General features: G+C 34.9%; 1 protein-coding gene across 2 annotated transcripts in view; it reads right to left on the bottom strand.

Annotated features, from left to right (window-relative positions):
* The window catches only part of LOC149794039 (uncharacterized), a 74,744-nt gene that overhangs the window by 3,755 nt on the left and 54,029 nt on the right, over positions 1-16,960 (bottom strand). For both annotated transcript variants that reach the window (XM_089967983.1, XM_089967984.1), the window contains 10 exons: positions 16,714-16,848; positions 15,894-15,963; positions 14,262-14,359; positions 12,363-12,396; positions 10,275-10,402; positions 9,019-9,055; positions 6,738-6,826; positions 3,958-3,994; positions 2,133-2,260; positions 903-939 (listed from right to left, as the gene is read on the bottom strand). In XM_089967983.1, coding sequence (XP_089824109.1) covers positions 903-939; positions 2,133-2,260; positions 3,958-3,994; positions 6,738-6,826; positions 9,019-9,055; positions 10,275-10,402; positions 12,363-12,396; positions 14,262-14,359; positions 15,894-15,963; positions 16,714-16,848 — 793 coding nt within the window. The remainder of the gene's footprint in view (positions 1-902; positions 940-2,132; positions 2,261-3,957; positions 3,995-6,737; positions 6,827-9,018; positions 9,056-10,274; positions 10,403-12,362; positions 12,397-14,261; positions 14,360-15,893; positions 15,964-16,713; positions 16,849-16,960) is intronic.

Below are 16,960 nucleotides of genomic sequence, written 5' to 3'. Positions count from 1 at the left end.
AATAGTGTTTACACTTTTGCTTTTCAATATAGATCACAGCCAAATTTAATTGCTGATCCAATTTGAATTCTTTGATCAATATTCTAGAAAACGGTCTGGAAAGTCCGGAAAGATGATGGTGGTTAAAATGCAGCTCACTGACAGACAAACATGGTCCGATGATGGCTCCCTGAGCTCTAATTTACTTTAGAACTGACGCTGAAATATTAACTGTATAATTACATTTTTCGCTTAAATATCCAGCGCGGAGTGAATAAAAAGTAGATATTTATGAAAGTATCTCTCATTCACCCACTCAGTATGTATGTATGTATGTATGTATGTATGTATGTATGTATGTATGTATGTATGTATGTATGTATGTATGTATGTATGTATGTACGTACGTACGTATGTATGTATGTATGCATGCATGCATGCATGCATGCATGCATGTATGTATGTATATACATATCTATCCATCCTTCAATCCAGCCATCCTCCCGTCCGTTAATCTACCTATCTTTCTACATGTATCAACATATTCTTTCTGCATGTATCAACATATTTTTCTATACAAATATGTATATATTTGTTATCAAAATGAATAAAAGTGAAGTTAATGGGGTTTTTTTTGGACGGGGGTGGGGGTGGGGGTGTAACTATCCAAACATCTTGAGTGATGCTGGTGAATTTCAGTTTAACTACTCCGTTAGTCTTTTCCAACTGCTTCCTGCAAACATAGATGGCAAAAAGTGTATAGAAATATCCACACATGATTTATCACGTCATTTATTTGTCTGCTCGTAAACTCATCGATTAGATATTTATAAATTGATCCATCGATTCACACATTTATCGGTATGTCTGTCTGTACATAACAATGTATCTATCTTTTATTTTTTCTCACTATCCACAGCTACCTGCAATTGTAGTAGTCCATGTTTTCCATTTCGATGACTGTAAATAATAATAATAATAATAATAATAATAATAATAATAACGCATTGGTAAAACACATATCCTAGCACTTTCCACCTTGTTCAACCCTTCCCAATGTTTGGGTCAAATCCCTGGAGTAAAATATACCCATGGTCCTATGATATATGTCTGAGTTTATCCTTTCACGCTCAATAGCTGTATAAGTAGTAGTTATGGGGTGTTGGGTGGAATCCGAATAATGTCTACGTTAAAACACTGGCGTACACATGTATGCCCCCAGTGCATTACCATGGAGTCTAATTCGACAACATCAGCCTCCATCTAACATTTACTGACATTGGGATAAGCTATTATCCATTTTCAGAGATATAAATCTCATAATTTGCGAGTCATTTTCAATTTATAAAAAAAAGTCAAATGATAGGAAATAAATAGAAAATTCGAAAACATTTGTGCACATTTACAAACCACCTTTTATCATTTCCACAATCTGAAGTCTCTTTCTGGAATTATGTAGAAGAAGTTGCCTGATATTACAAACACATATACACATGAAGGAGCAGATAACATAAAACTCTTACTGTCTCATTTAAACCCAGAAATAATAATAATAATAATAATAATAATAATAATAATAATAATAATAATATCAAATATAAATGATGACGATGATAATGATGATAATTATTTCACTCTTTTGTATGGGGAAATTCAAGAGTTTCAGAATCATTGGATAGAAATGCCATATTCTTATATATCAGTTTTATTACAAGCCATATAGAGTTTGGTTATTTTTAAGAAAGAGCAGTATTATGGACTGATATTCTCAAATTGATACTTATCTCAATATTTTTCGATAGACATCAAACAATACAAAATCGTTTGTTAGATTAACTAAGATATTTGATTTTTTGAAATAAGTTTGAAGAAACGGATAAATATTCCATATATAACAATACTATTGCTAATTATGCAAGAACATAGATCGTACAGTATGGTATAACGAAGAAAGCTTATATATGATTGCAAAGTAACAAAAAGATTAGCATACACGAGAAGTTATGCTAACCATTTAAACGTATACATATGGTATTTTTATTTAGTTTGATGTTGTGCTCAGATGAAAAACTTTGCATCCTACAGCTTTGATAGAAAACTGTAAAATTTCCTAAGAGAGAGAGAGAGAGAGAGAGAGAGAGAGAGAGATTTACCAGTATGAACTGAATGTGCATTCACTTCTTGCCTATTCCAATGCGGTTCATCATATTCGCTTTCATTAGCATCGCCACTTCGGACACTTTTGTTTGAAGTTGGGCTCCACTTTGGCTTTGGTGTAGGGCTAACATTGATGGTTTATGTAGAATATAAGTGTTTGCGTACTAATACACACTCTATTTTATTATTATTATTATTATCATTATTATTATTATTATTATTATTATTATTATAGCTTGAAGTCTAGCAGTATTGCTTCTTAATGCTATTATAAGAAAGATAGGTAATTTAATATGACGAAATACAATTAATAATATTGCGAGCTCCGCGTTACTTTTATCATGGAGACCACTCCGCGACCTAGTGGTTTGAGCGTCTGCCCCGGTTGCCGGAGGTCGCGCGTTTTAATCCATGCAAAATCATACCAATGATTTATTGAAAAAATGTACTAACAGATGCATCGCTTGGAGCTCAGCATTAAGAGGTTATTTTTATGACTGGTCGGCCTGGTGTCAGAATAAAGTGACTGGGTGGGACATCATGCTACATGTTTGCGGCATGATGCGTCAGCGCTAAACATCACTATAAACTGCCACACTGCAGACATCGTAACGATATGTCTGAAAAATTGTTAAAGCTACGTTAAAAATCCAAATCACACACACACACACACACACACACACACACACTTTTATAATGTTAAGCTCGTGTTTGATTTTCATTCTTCTATTACCTACCATCGTGGCAAGATACATTGCGAGTAGATAATAATTAGGTTCAATTGTACAGTGTGTGTGGATAATGATTAGGCGGAATGTTACAGTGTGTGGATAATAATTAGGTTAAAGGTACAGTGTTTTGATAATAATTAGGATAAAGGTACAGTGTATGTGGTTCATAATTAGGCTAATTGTACAGTATGTGTGGTTAATAATTAGGCTGAATGGTACAGCATGTGGATAATAATTAGGTTTAATGTACAGTGTGTGTGGTTAATAATTAGGCTGAATGGTACAGTGTGTGGATAATAATTTGACTGAATGGTACAGTGTGTGTTGATAAAAATTAGACTGAATGGTACAGTGATGGTACAATGTGTGGATAATAATTAGGCTAAACGGTACAGTGTGTGTGGATAATAATTAGGCTGGATGATGTGTGGATACTAATTAGTCTAAATGGTCAGTGTGTGTCGTTAATAATTAGGCTGAATGGTACAGTGTGTGTGGATAATTAGGTTGAATGGTACAGTGATGGTACGCTGTGTGGATAATAATTAGGCTGAATGGTACAGCGTGTGGTTAATAATTAGGCTGAATGGTACAGTGTATGTGGATAATAATTAGGCTGAATGGTACAGTGTGTGGATAATAATTAGGTTGAATGATACAATGTGTGCGGATAATAATTAGGCTGAATGATACAGTGTGTGTAGATAATAATTAGGTTGAATGATACAGTGTGTGTGGTTAATAATTAGGCTATATGGTACAGCTTGTTTGGAGATTTGCAAGTTTCAAGGCATGATAGTGAAGAGCTGCCTAAAGTATATTCCAGATATTGCGAATTACAATCTATGTAATTAATCATGACAACGGAATGTTTGGTTGGTTAGAAAAAGGAAGGAAATTATTCAGCTACATATGGCTTGAAATTTAAGAACAGATATGATACATAACAGAAAACGATGATTTATGCTAACGTTGAGGTCCTGATAGCCTTTACAAATGAACCAAATCTATGTTCATTTTTCTTTATCTATTCACCCAAACATTCATCTATCGGTGTATTTATCTTTTTTCCCTCTTTATCCAAAATTACCCGGGAATGTTGTAATCTGTATTGTCCGCTTCGGTGCCTATCAATAATAATAATAATAATAATAATAATAATAATAATAATAGTAATAATAACGACGACGGTGGCGATGATGATGATGATGATGATGATAACCAGAATGTTGGTAAAGCACATACCGGGCAACCCCACTCTGTCCTGCCCACCCCACAATATGTCCCTCTTGGGCCAAGTCTCTTGAACAAGAAACGACTCTTTTGTATAAGTTGTACAACCGAAATCGTTTAAGTTGGAATCTCAGCAGTTTGAAAGTGAAGATAAAGGATCAAAACTTTATGTCCCCAGGACATCAACAAGGGTCCTAACTAGAAACCCCCACCCCCATATTCGTTGACACTTGGATCAGTGATCACAGACAGAAATTTGCAGACTTGCAAATTTCATAATTGAGAGTTTTTGTAAATTAAAAACGAGCAAACACTCTTAGTCATATACTATACTCTCATGGCAGTAACAGTATATGTCATATACTATACTCTCATGGCAGTAGCATTATTAATCATATACTATACTCTCATGGCAGTAGCATTATCAGTCGTATACTATACTCTCATGGCAGTAACATTATTAATCATAAAATATACTCTCATGGCAGTAGCATTATTAGTCATATACTACCCTCTCATGGCAGTAGCATTATTAGTCATATACTGTACTCTCATGGCAGTAACATTATTAGTCATATGCTATACTCTCATGGCAGTAGCATTATTAGTCATATACTACCCTCTCATGGCAGTAACATTATCAGTCGTATACTATACTCTCATGGCAGTAACATTATTAGTCATAAACTATACTCTCATGGCAGTAGCATTATTAGTCATATACTACCCTCTCATGGAAGTAGCATTATTAGTCATATACTGTACTCTCATGGCAGTAGCATTATTAGTCATATACTGTACTCTCATGGCAGTAGCATTATTAGTCATATACTATACTCTCATGGCAGTAGCATCATTAATCATATACTATACTCTCATGGCAGTAGCATTATTAGTCATATACTGTACTCTCATGGCAGTAACAGTATATGTCATATACTATACTCTCATGGCAGTAGCATCATTAATCATATACTATACTCTCATGGCAGTAGCATTATTAGTCATATAATATACTGTCATGGCAGTAGCATTATTAGTTATATACTATACTCTCATGGCAGTAGCATTATTAGTTATATACTATACTCTCATGGCAGTAGCATTATTAGTCATATACTATACTCTCATGGCAGTAACAGTATATGTCATATACTATACTCTCATGGCAGTTGCATTATTAATCATATACTATACTCTCATGGCAGTAGCATTATTAGTCATAAACTATACTCTCATGGCAGTAGCATTATTAGTCATATACTGTACTCTCATGGCAGTAGCATTATTAGTCATATACTGTACTCTCATGGCAGTAGCATTATTAGTCATATACTACCCTCTCATGGCAGTAACAGTATATGTCATATACTATACTCTCATGGCAGTTGCATTATTAATCATATACTATACTCTCATGGCAGTAGCATTATTAGTCATATACTGTACTCTCATGGCAGTAGCATTATTAGTCATATACTGTACTCTCATGGCAGTAACAGTATATGTCATATACTATACTCTCATGGCAGTAGCATCATTAATCATATACTATACTCTCATGGCAGTAGCATTATTAGTCATATAATATACTGTCATGGCAGTAGCATTATTAGTTATATACTATACTCTCATGGCAGTAGCATTATTAGTCATATACTATACTCTCATGGCAGTAACAGTATATGTCATATACTATACTCTCATGGCAGTTGCATTATTAATCATATACTATACTCTCATGGCAGTAGCATTATTAGTCATAAACTATACTCTCATGGCAGTAGCATTATTAGTCATATACTGTACTCTCATGGCAGTAGCATTATTAGTCATATACTGTACTCTCATGGCAGTAGCATTATTAGTCATATACTACCCTCTCATGGCAGTAGCATTATTAGTCATATACTGTACTCTCATGGCAGTAGCATTATTAGTTATATACTATACTCTCATGGCAGTAGCATTATTAGTCATATACTACCCTCTCATGGCAGTAGCATTATTAGTCATAAACTATACTCTCATGGCAGTAGCATTATTAGTCATATAATATACTCTGCTAGCAGTAGAACTATGAGGCCTAATATGTACTATGCAACACAGTTATCTGCTTTTCCTGTTTAAAAGAGACAAGCGGAATTTTCGGATGTTCAGATATTCATAAACAGTTTGAGCTGTAAGCAAGTCAAGAGACACAAACTCTTTTGCTAGGCTAAGGAAGATATTGCAATCCATATCAACAAACGGTTACAAAATACAATATATAGCATAGGCTTTAAATACATGAATACTTATGTCTGAGATATGGATAAACAAATACGATTGAATATGACCGAAAGTAGTGAGCGATTAAAAGATGCGTCACCTTTTGGAGACCCTTTAAACAGTGTGCGTACGTAATCATTTTTCTAAACATTGTTTAACGTCATGTTAGGGTACGACTATAAACATCCAACGTGGAATATTGTTTTTTCCTTGATGTTTTTCTTTGGGTTTTGTACGGAATACTATCAAAATATTCAAAGTCACACCTCAGATGGTAGCTTGATTCTGTTAAGTGGATTTACTGAGAGAGAGAGAGAGAGAGAGAGAGAGAGAGAGAGAGAGAGAGAGAGAGAGAGAGAGATTTACCAGTATGTTGTGAATGAGGTTCATCGTATTCACTTTCCTTAGCATTGTCACTTTGGACAGTGTAGTCTGTAGTTAGGCTTGGTGTAGAGCTAATATTTAAGTAAGGAAGATGAAATCAGTCTTTATGAGTTTTCGGATTTATTAAGCTTTGTTCATTTTAAAAAATCATACTTTTCATTTAAAGATAATTTTTAATTTTTGTTTCCATGTTTAATCAATCACACCAAAACAATCAAACCTATCCACGTTCTTTATTACAAACTCATAATGCATTTGGATGTTGCAGGTATTGGTAAGATACATTCTATGTACAGTTTCATCGACAAATCATGACAATGTCAGTCCTAGTTGGTTAGAAAAGGTAAGAAAATTGTTCCGTTAAGTTTGGCTTGAAATGTAATTAAAGATATGAGCCATAACAGAAAAGATTAATTAACATTGAGGTCTGGATAACGTTTACTATTCAATCAAATCTATTTGAAAATTTGTTATGTCGTGTTAATTATGCAAGGTTTCGCAACTGGTGCCATGAGTTATCGACGACTCAGATATCGGCGTAGTAACGTCTATGGTGTGGCGGAAACTAAAGATCTTTCAGGAAACCATTCACATAGTTATCAGAACGCAAGTATCGGAAACAATTTATATTGTTATCATCACACCTACGCATATGAAACTATTCATCCTGTTATCAGCACACACATGTATTGGAAACAACCATTGATATTGTCGTTATCACACACGCATAGAAAGCAGTTCATATAGTTATCAGCACGCATACGCATAGGAAACCATTCATAGTTATCAGCATACATACGCATAGGAAACTATTCATAGTTATCAGCACACTTACGCATTGGAAGCCATTCATAGTTATCAACATACATACGCATAGGAAACCATTCATAGTTATCAACACACTTACGCATAGGAAATCATTCATAGTTATCAGCATACATATGCATATGAAACTATTCATATTGTTATCAGGAAACGCTCGTGTGAGAAACCATTAATATAGCTAGTATCACACATACACATGTATTACGAACAAATACGACCGCTTCAGAGGCCTAACGGTAGAGCGTCCACCTCGGATGCGGGAGGTCGTGGGTTAGAACCCCAGCCGAGTCATGCCAAAGACTTAACAGCTGCCTTGATAGGCACTCAGCATTAAGATGTTAGTGTTAGGACTGGTTGGCCTGGTGTCAGGATAATGTGACTGGGTAGGACATCATGCTACATATCTGCGGCATGATACCACAGTGTTAGATATCACTGTAAACTGCAGACATAGTAGCGATATGACTAAAAAAATTAATAAAGCAACGTTACAAATCCAAATCACACACACACACACACACACACACACACACACACACGCACACACACACACACACGCACACACACACACCAACTTCTTATTCTAAAGAATTAGCTTCAGCAAATTCTGGTTGAGAACTTTTATAGTCATGTTCTTATATCATCGCCTGGCCTTTATTTAGTGGTGGAATATCTGACAGTGGCAATTCACCTGTTTTAAAGACCCACCACTAATAACATTTTTTTTTATTTCTTGCAACAACTCGTTATTTCCCGCATTAATGCAAGCAATGGTGGTTGTGCACTTAATATCATATACAAATTTATTTTTTTATGCATTTTAATTCCTGGCTTAATATTCATGGTGAGGACTAGACTAGCATATTATGGTGATAAACAGACTGATCACGTGGCGCTAACTGTCTTTAATATAACTGTTATCAGAATTAGTTGTTCAGAAATCTGCGCCAAATGGGGTGACTGAATTTATAAACTTTTGCAGAGGACATCATATTTCACCTACTCACTCATTCACCGTTCTCATTGCCTATATGTATTTCTGTCTATTACTTCATCCATCTCTTGACCGCTCTGGTGGTCTAGTGGTTAGAGCGTACGTCTCGGATGCGGGAGGTCTTGGGTTCGATCCCCGGCCGAGTCATTCCAAAGACTTACAAAATTGGTACTAACAGCTGCCTCGCTGTGCGTTTAGCATTAAGAGGTTAGTGTTAGGACTGGTCGGCCTGGTGTCAGGATAATGTGACTGGGTGGGACATCATGCTAAATGTCTGCGGCATGGGGCCCCAGTGCTAGACATTACTATCAACTGTCACATTACAGAGATCGTAGCAATTTCACTGAAAAAATGTTAAAGCTACGTAAAAAAATCCAAATCCAAATCACTTCATTCATCTCTCTACTTTCAATCTATATGATTTTCTTCCGTATCCATACTTACCTGGCATTGTCGTATTCTGTTCTCTCCGCTTCGATACCTAATAATAATAATAATAATAATAAGTAGTAGTAGTATATTTGAAAAACACATACCCGCGAACCCTCATTTTTTCCTAACCACACTTAACTCATTTCATCCAGGGTTAAGTTCCTGGAATTTGAAACGACCTATCGGCATATGTTGTATTACTGAATTCGTCTTAACGCATATCTAGTTACATGGGAGTCTTAGTAGTTTGTGAAAACACATGGTCACACCTATATGACTCCAGGACATTACCAAGGGGTGTAATGTAATCCTCCCCGGACATTGTTTTACTCTTGGATCGCGATAACAGATAAGACTTTTTAGACATGTCAGTCTCATAATTTGTGAGTTGTTGTTAATTTACATACGAAACACAGCAATAATAATAATAACAACAACAACAACAAAGAAGCAAACAAAAGATCCCAAATAAACGACCAGTGCCTTTGTCAAAAATCAAAACTATGAAACCGTTTCATATTTTTAGACCATCCATAATCATATCCCGTATTTTGAAGTATCTCTTTTGAACGGTGTATGAGGAGCCGCACGATATTCAGAATTCACGCACAGACGGGCATCATGATGATAATGATGACGATAATGATGATTTTAACACTTGTAAGTGGATGATTATCGTGATTATTTTTAAATTATCAGTCATATACTATTCACTCATGGCGGTAGTAATATGAGCTACATTCTGTACAACACAACACGGTTATCTACGTTATCTACTTTGTATGTTCTTTCGATAAGTAGAATGTGCTGATATGTAATGTTCATAATCATTATTATGTTTTTACTAGAAATGAAAAGACACAAAATCTTTGGCTAGATTAAAGAAAATATTCAATAATTTGGAATTCGTTTCAACAAACAGTTACACAAATTCGGTTGACAGCATTGTTGACAATGCAAGAACGCTTATTTTGCGGTAGGAATAAACAAATATGGTTGTCATTGACCGTAAGGAGTAAACGATTAAAGTGCACGTCATGCTTCTAGAGGTCACTTTAAAGTATACTTATATAATTTCTTCAAAAATTAGTCACAAATCTTTTTAGCTACGACACTTGCAATCCCACGAAAGACTGTGTTTGCTTTCTTCTTTTCTTTTTAATAGGAATATATGTACAATATATGCTTTCTTAGAAATCGATTTACTGAGAGAGAGAGAGAGAGAGAGAGAGAGAGAGAGAGAGAGAGAGAGAGAGAGAGAGAGTTACCAGTATGCATTGAATGTACATTCACTTCATGCCTATTCCAATGCGGTTCGTCATATTCACTTTCAACACTGTCGTTACTTCGGAAATTTTTGTTTGTAGTTGAGTTCCTCCTGGGGTATGTTGCAGAGCTGATATCAATCAGAAAAGAGGAAATCATTCTACGTGAGTTTTTAGATTTACGTGGCATACTAATTCTTGAACAGTCATACTTGTCGTGTCAAGAAATTAAATGTTTGGATGAGAGTTGATCTCAAATTTGGACGAAAACTCTGAAGCTGTAAGCCAGAACAGCCGCTTGTATCACTACAAACAAGAATATTAAACTACGACTTGGAATTACAAACTAAACGTTAGGTGGTTTGTATAAAAACAAATATATTATAAACGTTTGATTGCTATAGTCATCCCTCCCACTCTTCATTTTATTTACATTCGTATATGCCAGCTTGAAAGCCTAGCATTATCTCTTCTTGATGTGATAAGATACAAGGTAGATAAATAACCAAATATAGGAAGAGACAAAAATATCAGCACTGGGAGGAGCGCATTGTTTTTTGTATACTGTTAAATTCAGTTGTGTGTAAAATTCTTCGATGCCTCACCATTGTGGACACATACATTGCTAGTTGATAATAATTAAGCAAAACTGTATTGACTATGTGGAAACCTGGAAGCTTCAAGACATGACACAGAAGAGCTGCATACAAAATTTCAGTGTTTATTCCACCACTCAAAAACAATAAAACTTGTCAGGTCTATCATTACTAATGTATCATTCCGTTGCATGCTCTATATACTGGCAAGTTACGTTTCATTCAGTGTATTATCTACAAATCAGGACAATGGAATTTTTGGCTGATTGGAGAAAATAAAGGAACAAAATTAATCGATTATATCGGGCTTGATATTAAATAAAAAAATATGAGCCATAACATAAAGACTGTTTTATGCTAACGTTTATGCTTTGACAACGTTTAATTCAAACAAACCTGTTAAATTATATTTATGTAATGTCCATTGGACAACAAGTTGTAAGAACTGATACCATGCTTCAGATAACGACGTAGTGAATTTGTATGTTGAAGAGACTCGAGCTCCCATAGGAAACCATTTATAATGTTGCCAGAACGCATGCGCATATGAAACCATTCATACTGTTACCTGCACACATACACATACGAAACAATTTGTGTATTGATATATATCATCACACCTATATTTATATTACGAATGGATGATTTTTATTACTGTATAGCTATGTACATACTCTACTATTTGAATCACGTGACAGAAGATTGAACGAAATGATAAGCCATTTAAGCTTAAAATGCCCATTCTGCCATTGTATATTTACCAAGTTCTTATCCATCCTAGTGCGTTACATGTAACCATATAACAACTCAGAACGTTTATACAATAATGTCCTTATAACAACATCTCGTTTGTATAATGGCCATATTTTCCGACACGAGCAATAGCAACAACAGCTAATTTGTGTAATGGCTATATCTTCCAATACGAGCAATAGCAATAACATCTCCTTCGTGTAACTGTCATTTCTTCCGACACGACCAATAGCATCTCGTTTGTGCAATGACTATAGTTTCAAACACGAGCAATATCAATAGCATCTCGTTTGGTTAATGGCTGTATCTTCAGACACGAGCAATAGCAATAGACCTGTTTGGAAGACACAACAGACGTATCATTTAGTTCTTTATTGCATTAATGCTTCCCCAATTGTTTGAGACAAGGGCGATCGTTCACGTAAGTTCACATACAGATTTATCTCAATTTCTGTCTTAATATTCCCGAAAGGTGAGGACATTGAAACCACAAGTAAATAATAGTCCAATATGACCTACTTATAATAGAATGGTTACATGGTCCTAATTGTCTTTAAGGTTTAACATTTGGATTTGTCACTCAGTTTTCTACATCAAATGGATGACTGAGTATAACGTTTTAGCAGAGTCTCTCTCATTTCACCTCACTCATAAAACGTATATCTCTGTCTGTATGTACCTATCTTTCCATCCATTCATCCATCCATTCATCTTTCTGATTTTTTTCTTTATCCATAATTACCGGTAAATACGTTCTGCGTTGTCCACTTCAGTACCTATCAATAACAACAACAATAATTATAACAAAAATAATAATATTTTTAAAAAATGACACTACTACTACTATTATTACTCCTCCTCCTCCTCCTCCCCCTCCTACTACTACTACTACTAATAATAATAACAACAATGTTTCTTTAACACTTTCCAACGTTACCACATTTCTTTTCCATCCACCACATAATTCTGAATTCATCGAAGTGTATGTGTAGTTACGTGATCGGGATCTCCATAGTTTATAAGTGAAAACACAGTGTCACAACTATATGCCCCCTGGACATGACCAAGGGGTTTTCACCCCCAACCCACCGAAATTCGTTGACACTTGCATCAGTGATGACAGATACGTATTCTCAGACCTGTTAGACTTATAACTTGGGAGTTGTTGCAAATATATAGAAAGAAAAAAGAAGCCAAGAACGTCCGTTGGCTAAATCAAAATGCAAAAACTGTTGAACATTACAGACAATCAATGGGGCCCCGAGTGGCCGAGTGGTCTAAAGCGCTGTCCGTTACGGATCACTGCCATCTCACCTCTGTCTGCGTAGGTTCGAGTCTCGGATTCGGCTAATGTGGGTATGTGAGAAAGCTTGCCAGTAGCTTCTCTAGGGTCGGTGGTTCTTTCCGGGGTTTTCCCGAGTTCTTCCTCCACCATTAATACTGGCCGCCATGTATAGCCTATCGTGTGCTGAACAATGGCGTTAAACCCTACAACAACAAACAATTCTTTCATTATCTCTACTGAACTGTGTGGGAGGAGTTACACGTCATTCACAAACATAAGCGAGCAGCATGTTTTGTTGAAGAGGATCATTGTCACGTTAAGCAATGGGAAGTTCATGATTCTGGTAATTATTTATAACATTATCAGTCATGTAGTATAAGTTCATGACAGGAACATCATGAGCTTACTATGCACTATGCAGTGGCGTTATCTGTTGTGTTTTTTCTTTCTTTTTTCTGTTATAGAGATAAATGGAATGTACGAATATTCCAGACATTGATAAGCAATTTGGTTCTTTCGAGAGATGAAAGGAAACAAAATTTGTGCTAGATTAAGGAAGATATTCATATTTGAAATTCGTTTCAAGACACAATTGCAAAAATTCAATAGACACCAGTGATATAAAGGTAGGAATACTTATCTTGTTGTAGGGATGCACAAATAGGCTTGTCTATGATCGCAATAGAGAGAACAAGTAAAGGATTGCATTATGAATTTTGGAAATCTTTTAAAAAGTGTACTTCAATAAATAATTTTTCAGAAATGATTCTGACGTCATGTTGAGATACGACTATGGAAAATGCCACGAGAAATTTTGTTTAGCATTTTTTGAGGATTATATGTAAAATGGACAAAATCACACATCTGATTATCAGTGCCTGATTAAGGCCTTCCAGAGCCCGAAGCACTGAAAATAATATGGTGCCCTCCACCCCCACCCCACCCCACCCCCAGTAAAGCTCAAAATTAAAAACAATATTAAAAGCTTAAAGGGTGGGGAATTACCGGTGTTGCCATCATTCCAAATCAAAATATTTACAAATGCAGATCGATATTGTCATATATAATTCATTCAGTTTTATCATCAACAATTAATTGTTTTGTTCTGGTGCTGTTGTTGGGCTGGAGCCCTAAGCACGTGTTTAATGTGAGTAATCCGGCACTGGATTATAGATTATTCTTTGAATTGGATTTATTTATTTATTTATTTATTTATTTATTTATTTATTTATTTAGAGGGAAAGAGAGAGAGAACGAGAGAGTTAGATAGAGTTTGTGAGGATGGGAGGGTGGGAGAGAGAGATTGTATGAGAGAAAGAGAGAGAGAGAGTGGAAGGGAAGGAGAGAGATATATACCAATAGGATGTAAATATCCATCATATTCCCATTCATCGTCATCACTACTTTGGAAAGTGTTATTTGTAGCTAAGCCGATTACGAGGTCACGTGCAGAGCTAATGCCGAACAAAGATAGAAATATATATATATATATATATATATATATATATATATATATATATATATATATATATATATATATATATATTTACTGCACGGTTTAAAGGCATGTCAACACATTCATGGATATACATCACCAAAAATCGAAATGTTAAAGGAACGCATTCTAGATGAGTTTTCAGATTCACTAGTTTTCAGGTTTCATTTTTACTTTTCATGCAAACAAGAGATAAACGTTTTAAATTTAGCGATACGCATTACTTCCAACTTTCAACCTAGATTTATATCTTGAAAGTATATATACATTGCTTGAGTTAGTACTGAACAGGTTTTGACTCCGTTTTGCAATTATCGTAATGACTAGGAATTTGTAGTAGAAGAGAATACATTATGAGTATTTGACACCTAATAAAGATACAGTTTCCATTTATTTTTTTGTTGTTGGAAAATCTACATATGCTCACTTGCGAGATGTACACGATATTTAGATGCTTTCAGACACGAGGCAGATATGAAATAAAATGTAAAGTACCGAAGATATTGCTACTGCGGGGTGAATGCTTTTTGTCTCGTTTTAGATTAATATTTCATGACATTCTCCTGTGCTTTTCTTCGTGGACAGACATCTTGCACATGGATCAGAGTTTGACTAAATGGTATGGATAGAATGAAATGTCTTAAAGTCCAGAAGAACCGCGTACAATATTTTATGATACTGTCAATCCGAGAACAATAAAGCTATCCAGTTTTCGGTACCTATTTTTTATACCTTTGCATATTCTGATTGTATATTGTATGAAAGCAATAATTTTTCTCCACCAAACATGACACTGGAATTCCGTCTTGACAGGAAAGGAAGGTAGAAACAGGTTATGCCATACCATATCGACAGCTCAGATGTGGAATGGCGTCTAAGAATTATGCATATCAAAGAGAAAAGGGAATGCCAGGTAAATGGGAATGCCAAGGTGATTAAGCTGTACGTTTTGCTACTGTTTAGAAGCACTAAATCATTTTCCTATTGTTATACTTAGCGTGGTTTAGTTGAAAGGTGAATGCTTTCCACAGTAAACCCAGTAAACCTGCTGCAACATGATAGCAACAAATATTTCACCCCTAGTTATGTTAATAATAGTTGAGTTAGTGCATACCGTGCCACATAGTATGTACAACATGATACTCTGATGTCACTGTTGTGCAAAGCCATTGCATTCCTATCTTTCTACAGGTTATAGCTTGAATATTCAGCTCCAAGCAGCAAAGAAGAAATGAAACGGATACAGTTTGCCAGCGAATAAAATTCGAAATCCGTCAGTTGGCCAGGTTTTGCCTTCTAACGTATTATAAGCCAGGTCATGGTTCTGATGTTGCACGTGTGGATATAAATACATCACACACACGTACATATATCACAGTTGCTAATTATTGTGTATGTGTTGTAACTACTAAATCCAATTTAGAAAAGACAAAGTTTGGATTCAAGGGAGCCTTCTAGTTTTAAAAGTAAGGCGATTGTACATGTGCGCTTACCAGTGTGATTTATTCCAAGCTATTTTTAATTGTTCTAAGTCAGTTGTTTCTTCTTTTTTCGGACGACGTCCTGCAATATAAATTAAATATACAGTGAAGACAAATCCATAGAAACCTTGTTAAGTGATTGTAACTCAACACGGTTTTAAATATAATCTTTAAATATTTCTAACCTACACTTTATCTTAGTTTATTTTAGTTACGGTAAATCACACCGACTACGTTGTATATATATATATATATATATATATATATATATATATATATATATATATATATATATATATCTGTCTCTGTGTGTGTGTGTGTGTAACATAAAGGAAGATTTTATTCTTATAGGCATTAATTATGTGAGGGGGTTACTTTGTTCAGCGAATTTGTTCATATCAAACTTCGTTCAGCGAATTCAGCTTTTATTACGTTTACTGTGATAAAAGTAAATACGTTTAGGTGATGTAAGCAAACACGTATTGGTGATGTAAGTAAATATTTATTTGTGATATTAGTAAATACATTTTTTGAACACAAGCAAACACGTTTTCGTGAAGGAAGCAAACATGTATTATAGCACAGTATCATTTCAATTATGTGATTTTTTTTATATTATTTATCTTTCAATTATAAGACTGTAAGAAAATATCTCGATATCAATATATTTAGCATTGAACAAGTATTTTATTTTTAAAACACATGCCGGAAAAAAAAATAAAGAGATTTTCTTTCTCAATATGTCATCACATTTAAATTAAGCTATAGCCCGCCCTTATCTTTATAGTCGTAGTCATTGTATGGTAGAGCATGAGTTAAAGAATACACGCACCCAATCTCATACAGCTATACAAGGAACCCCCTCTTTTCCATATAACAAGTAAAGTTATTACAACTGTGAGCGGAATAGTCATGCCACTGATAAATAGTCCCGCATGTACATCTGGCCATTCAATCTTCCAGATTCCTGAAATATAATGTAGGCAGAATTTTACAAACTCATGGAATATAGTTCCATCTGTTCTTCAAATAACCATGACCATTAATTTCAAGATTAATAAGCATATATATATAAGATT

The sequence above is a fragment of the Sinohyriopsis cumingii genome, chromosome 8, assembly GCF_028554795.1.
Source record: "Sinohyriopsis cumingii isolate HCF-2022 chromosome 8, ASM2855479v2, whole genome shotgun sequence".
Taxonomy (NCBI): domain Eukaryota; kingdom Metazoa; phylum Mollusca; class Bivalvia; order Unionida; family Unionidae; genus Sinohyriopsis; species Sinohyriopsis cumingii.
The sequence above is the reverse complement of the archived record's forward strand: the minus strand, read 5'-3'. Positions and strand labels throughout refer to the sequence as shown.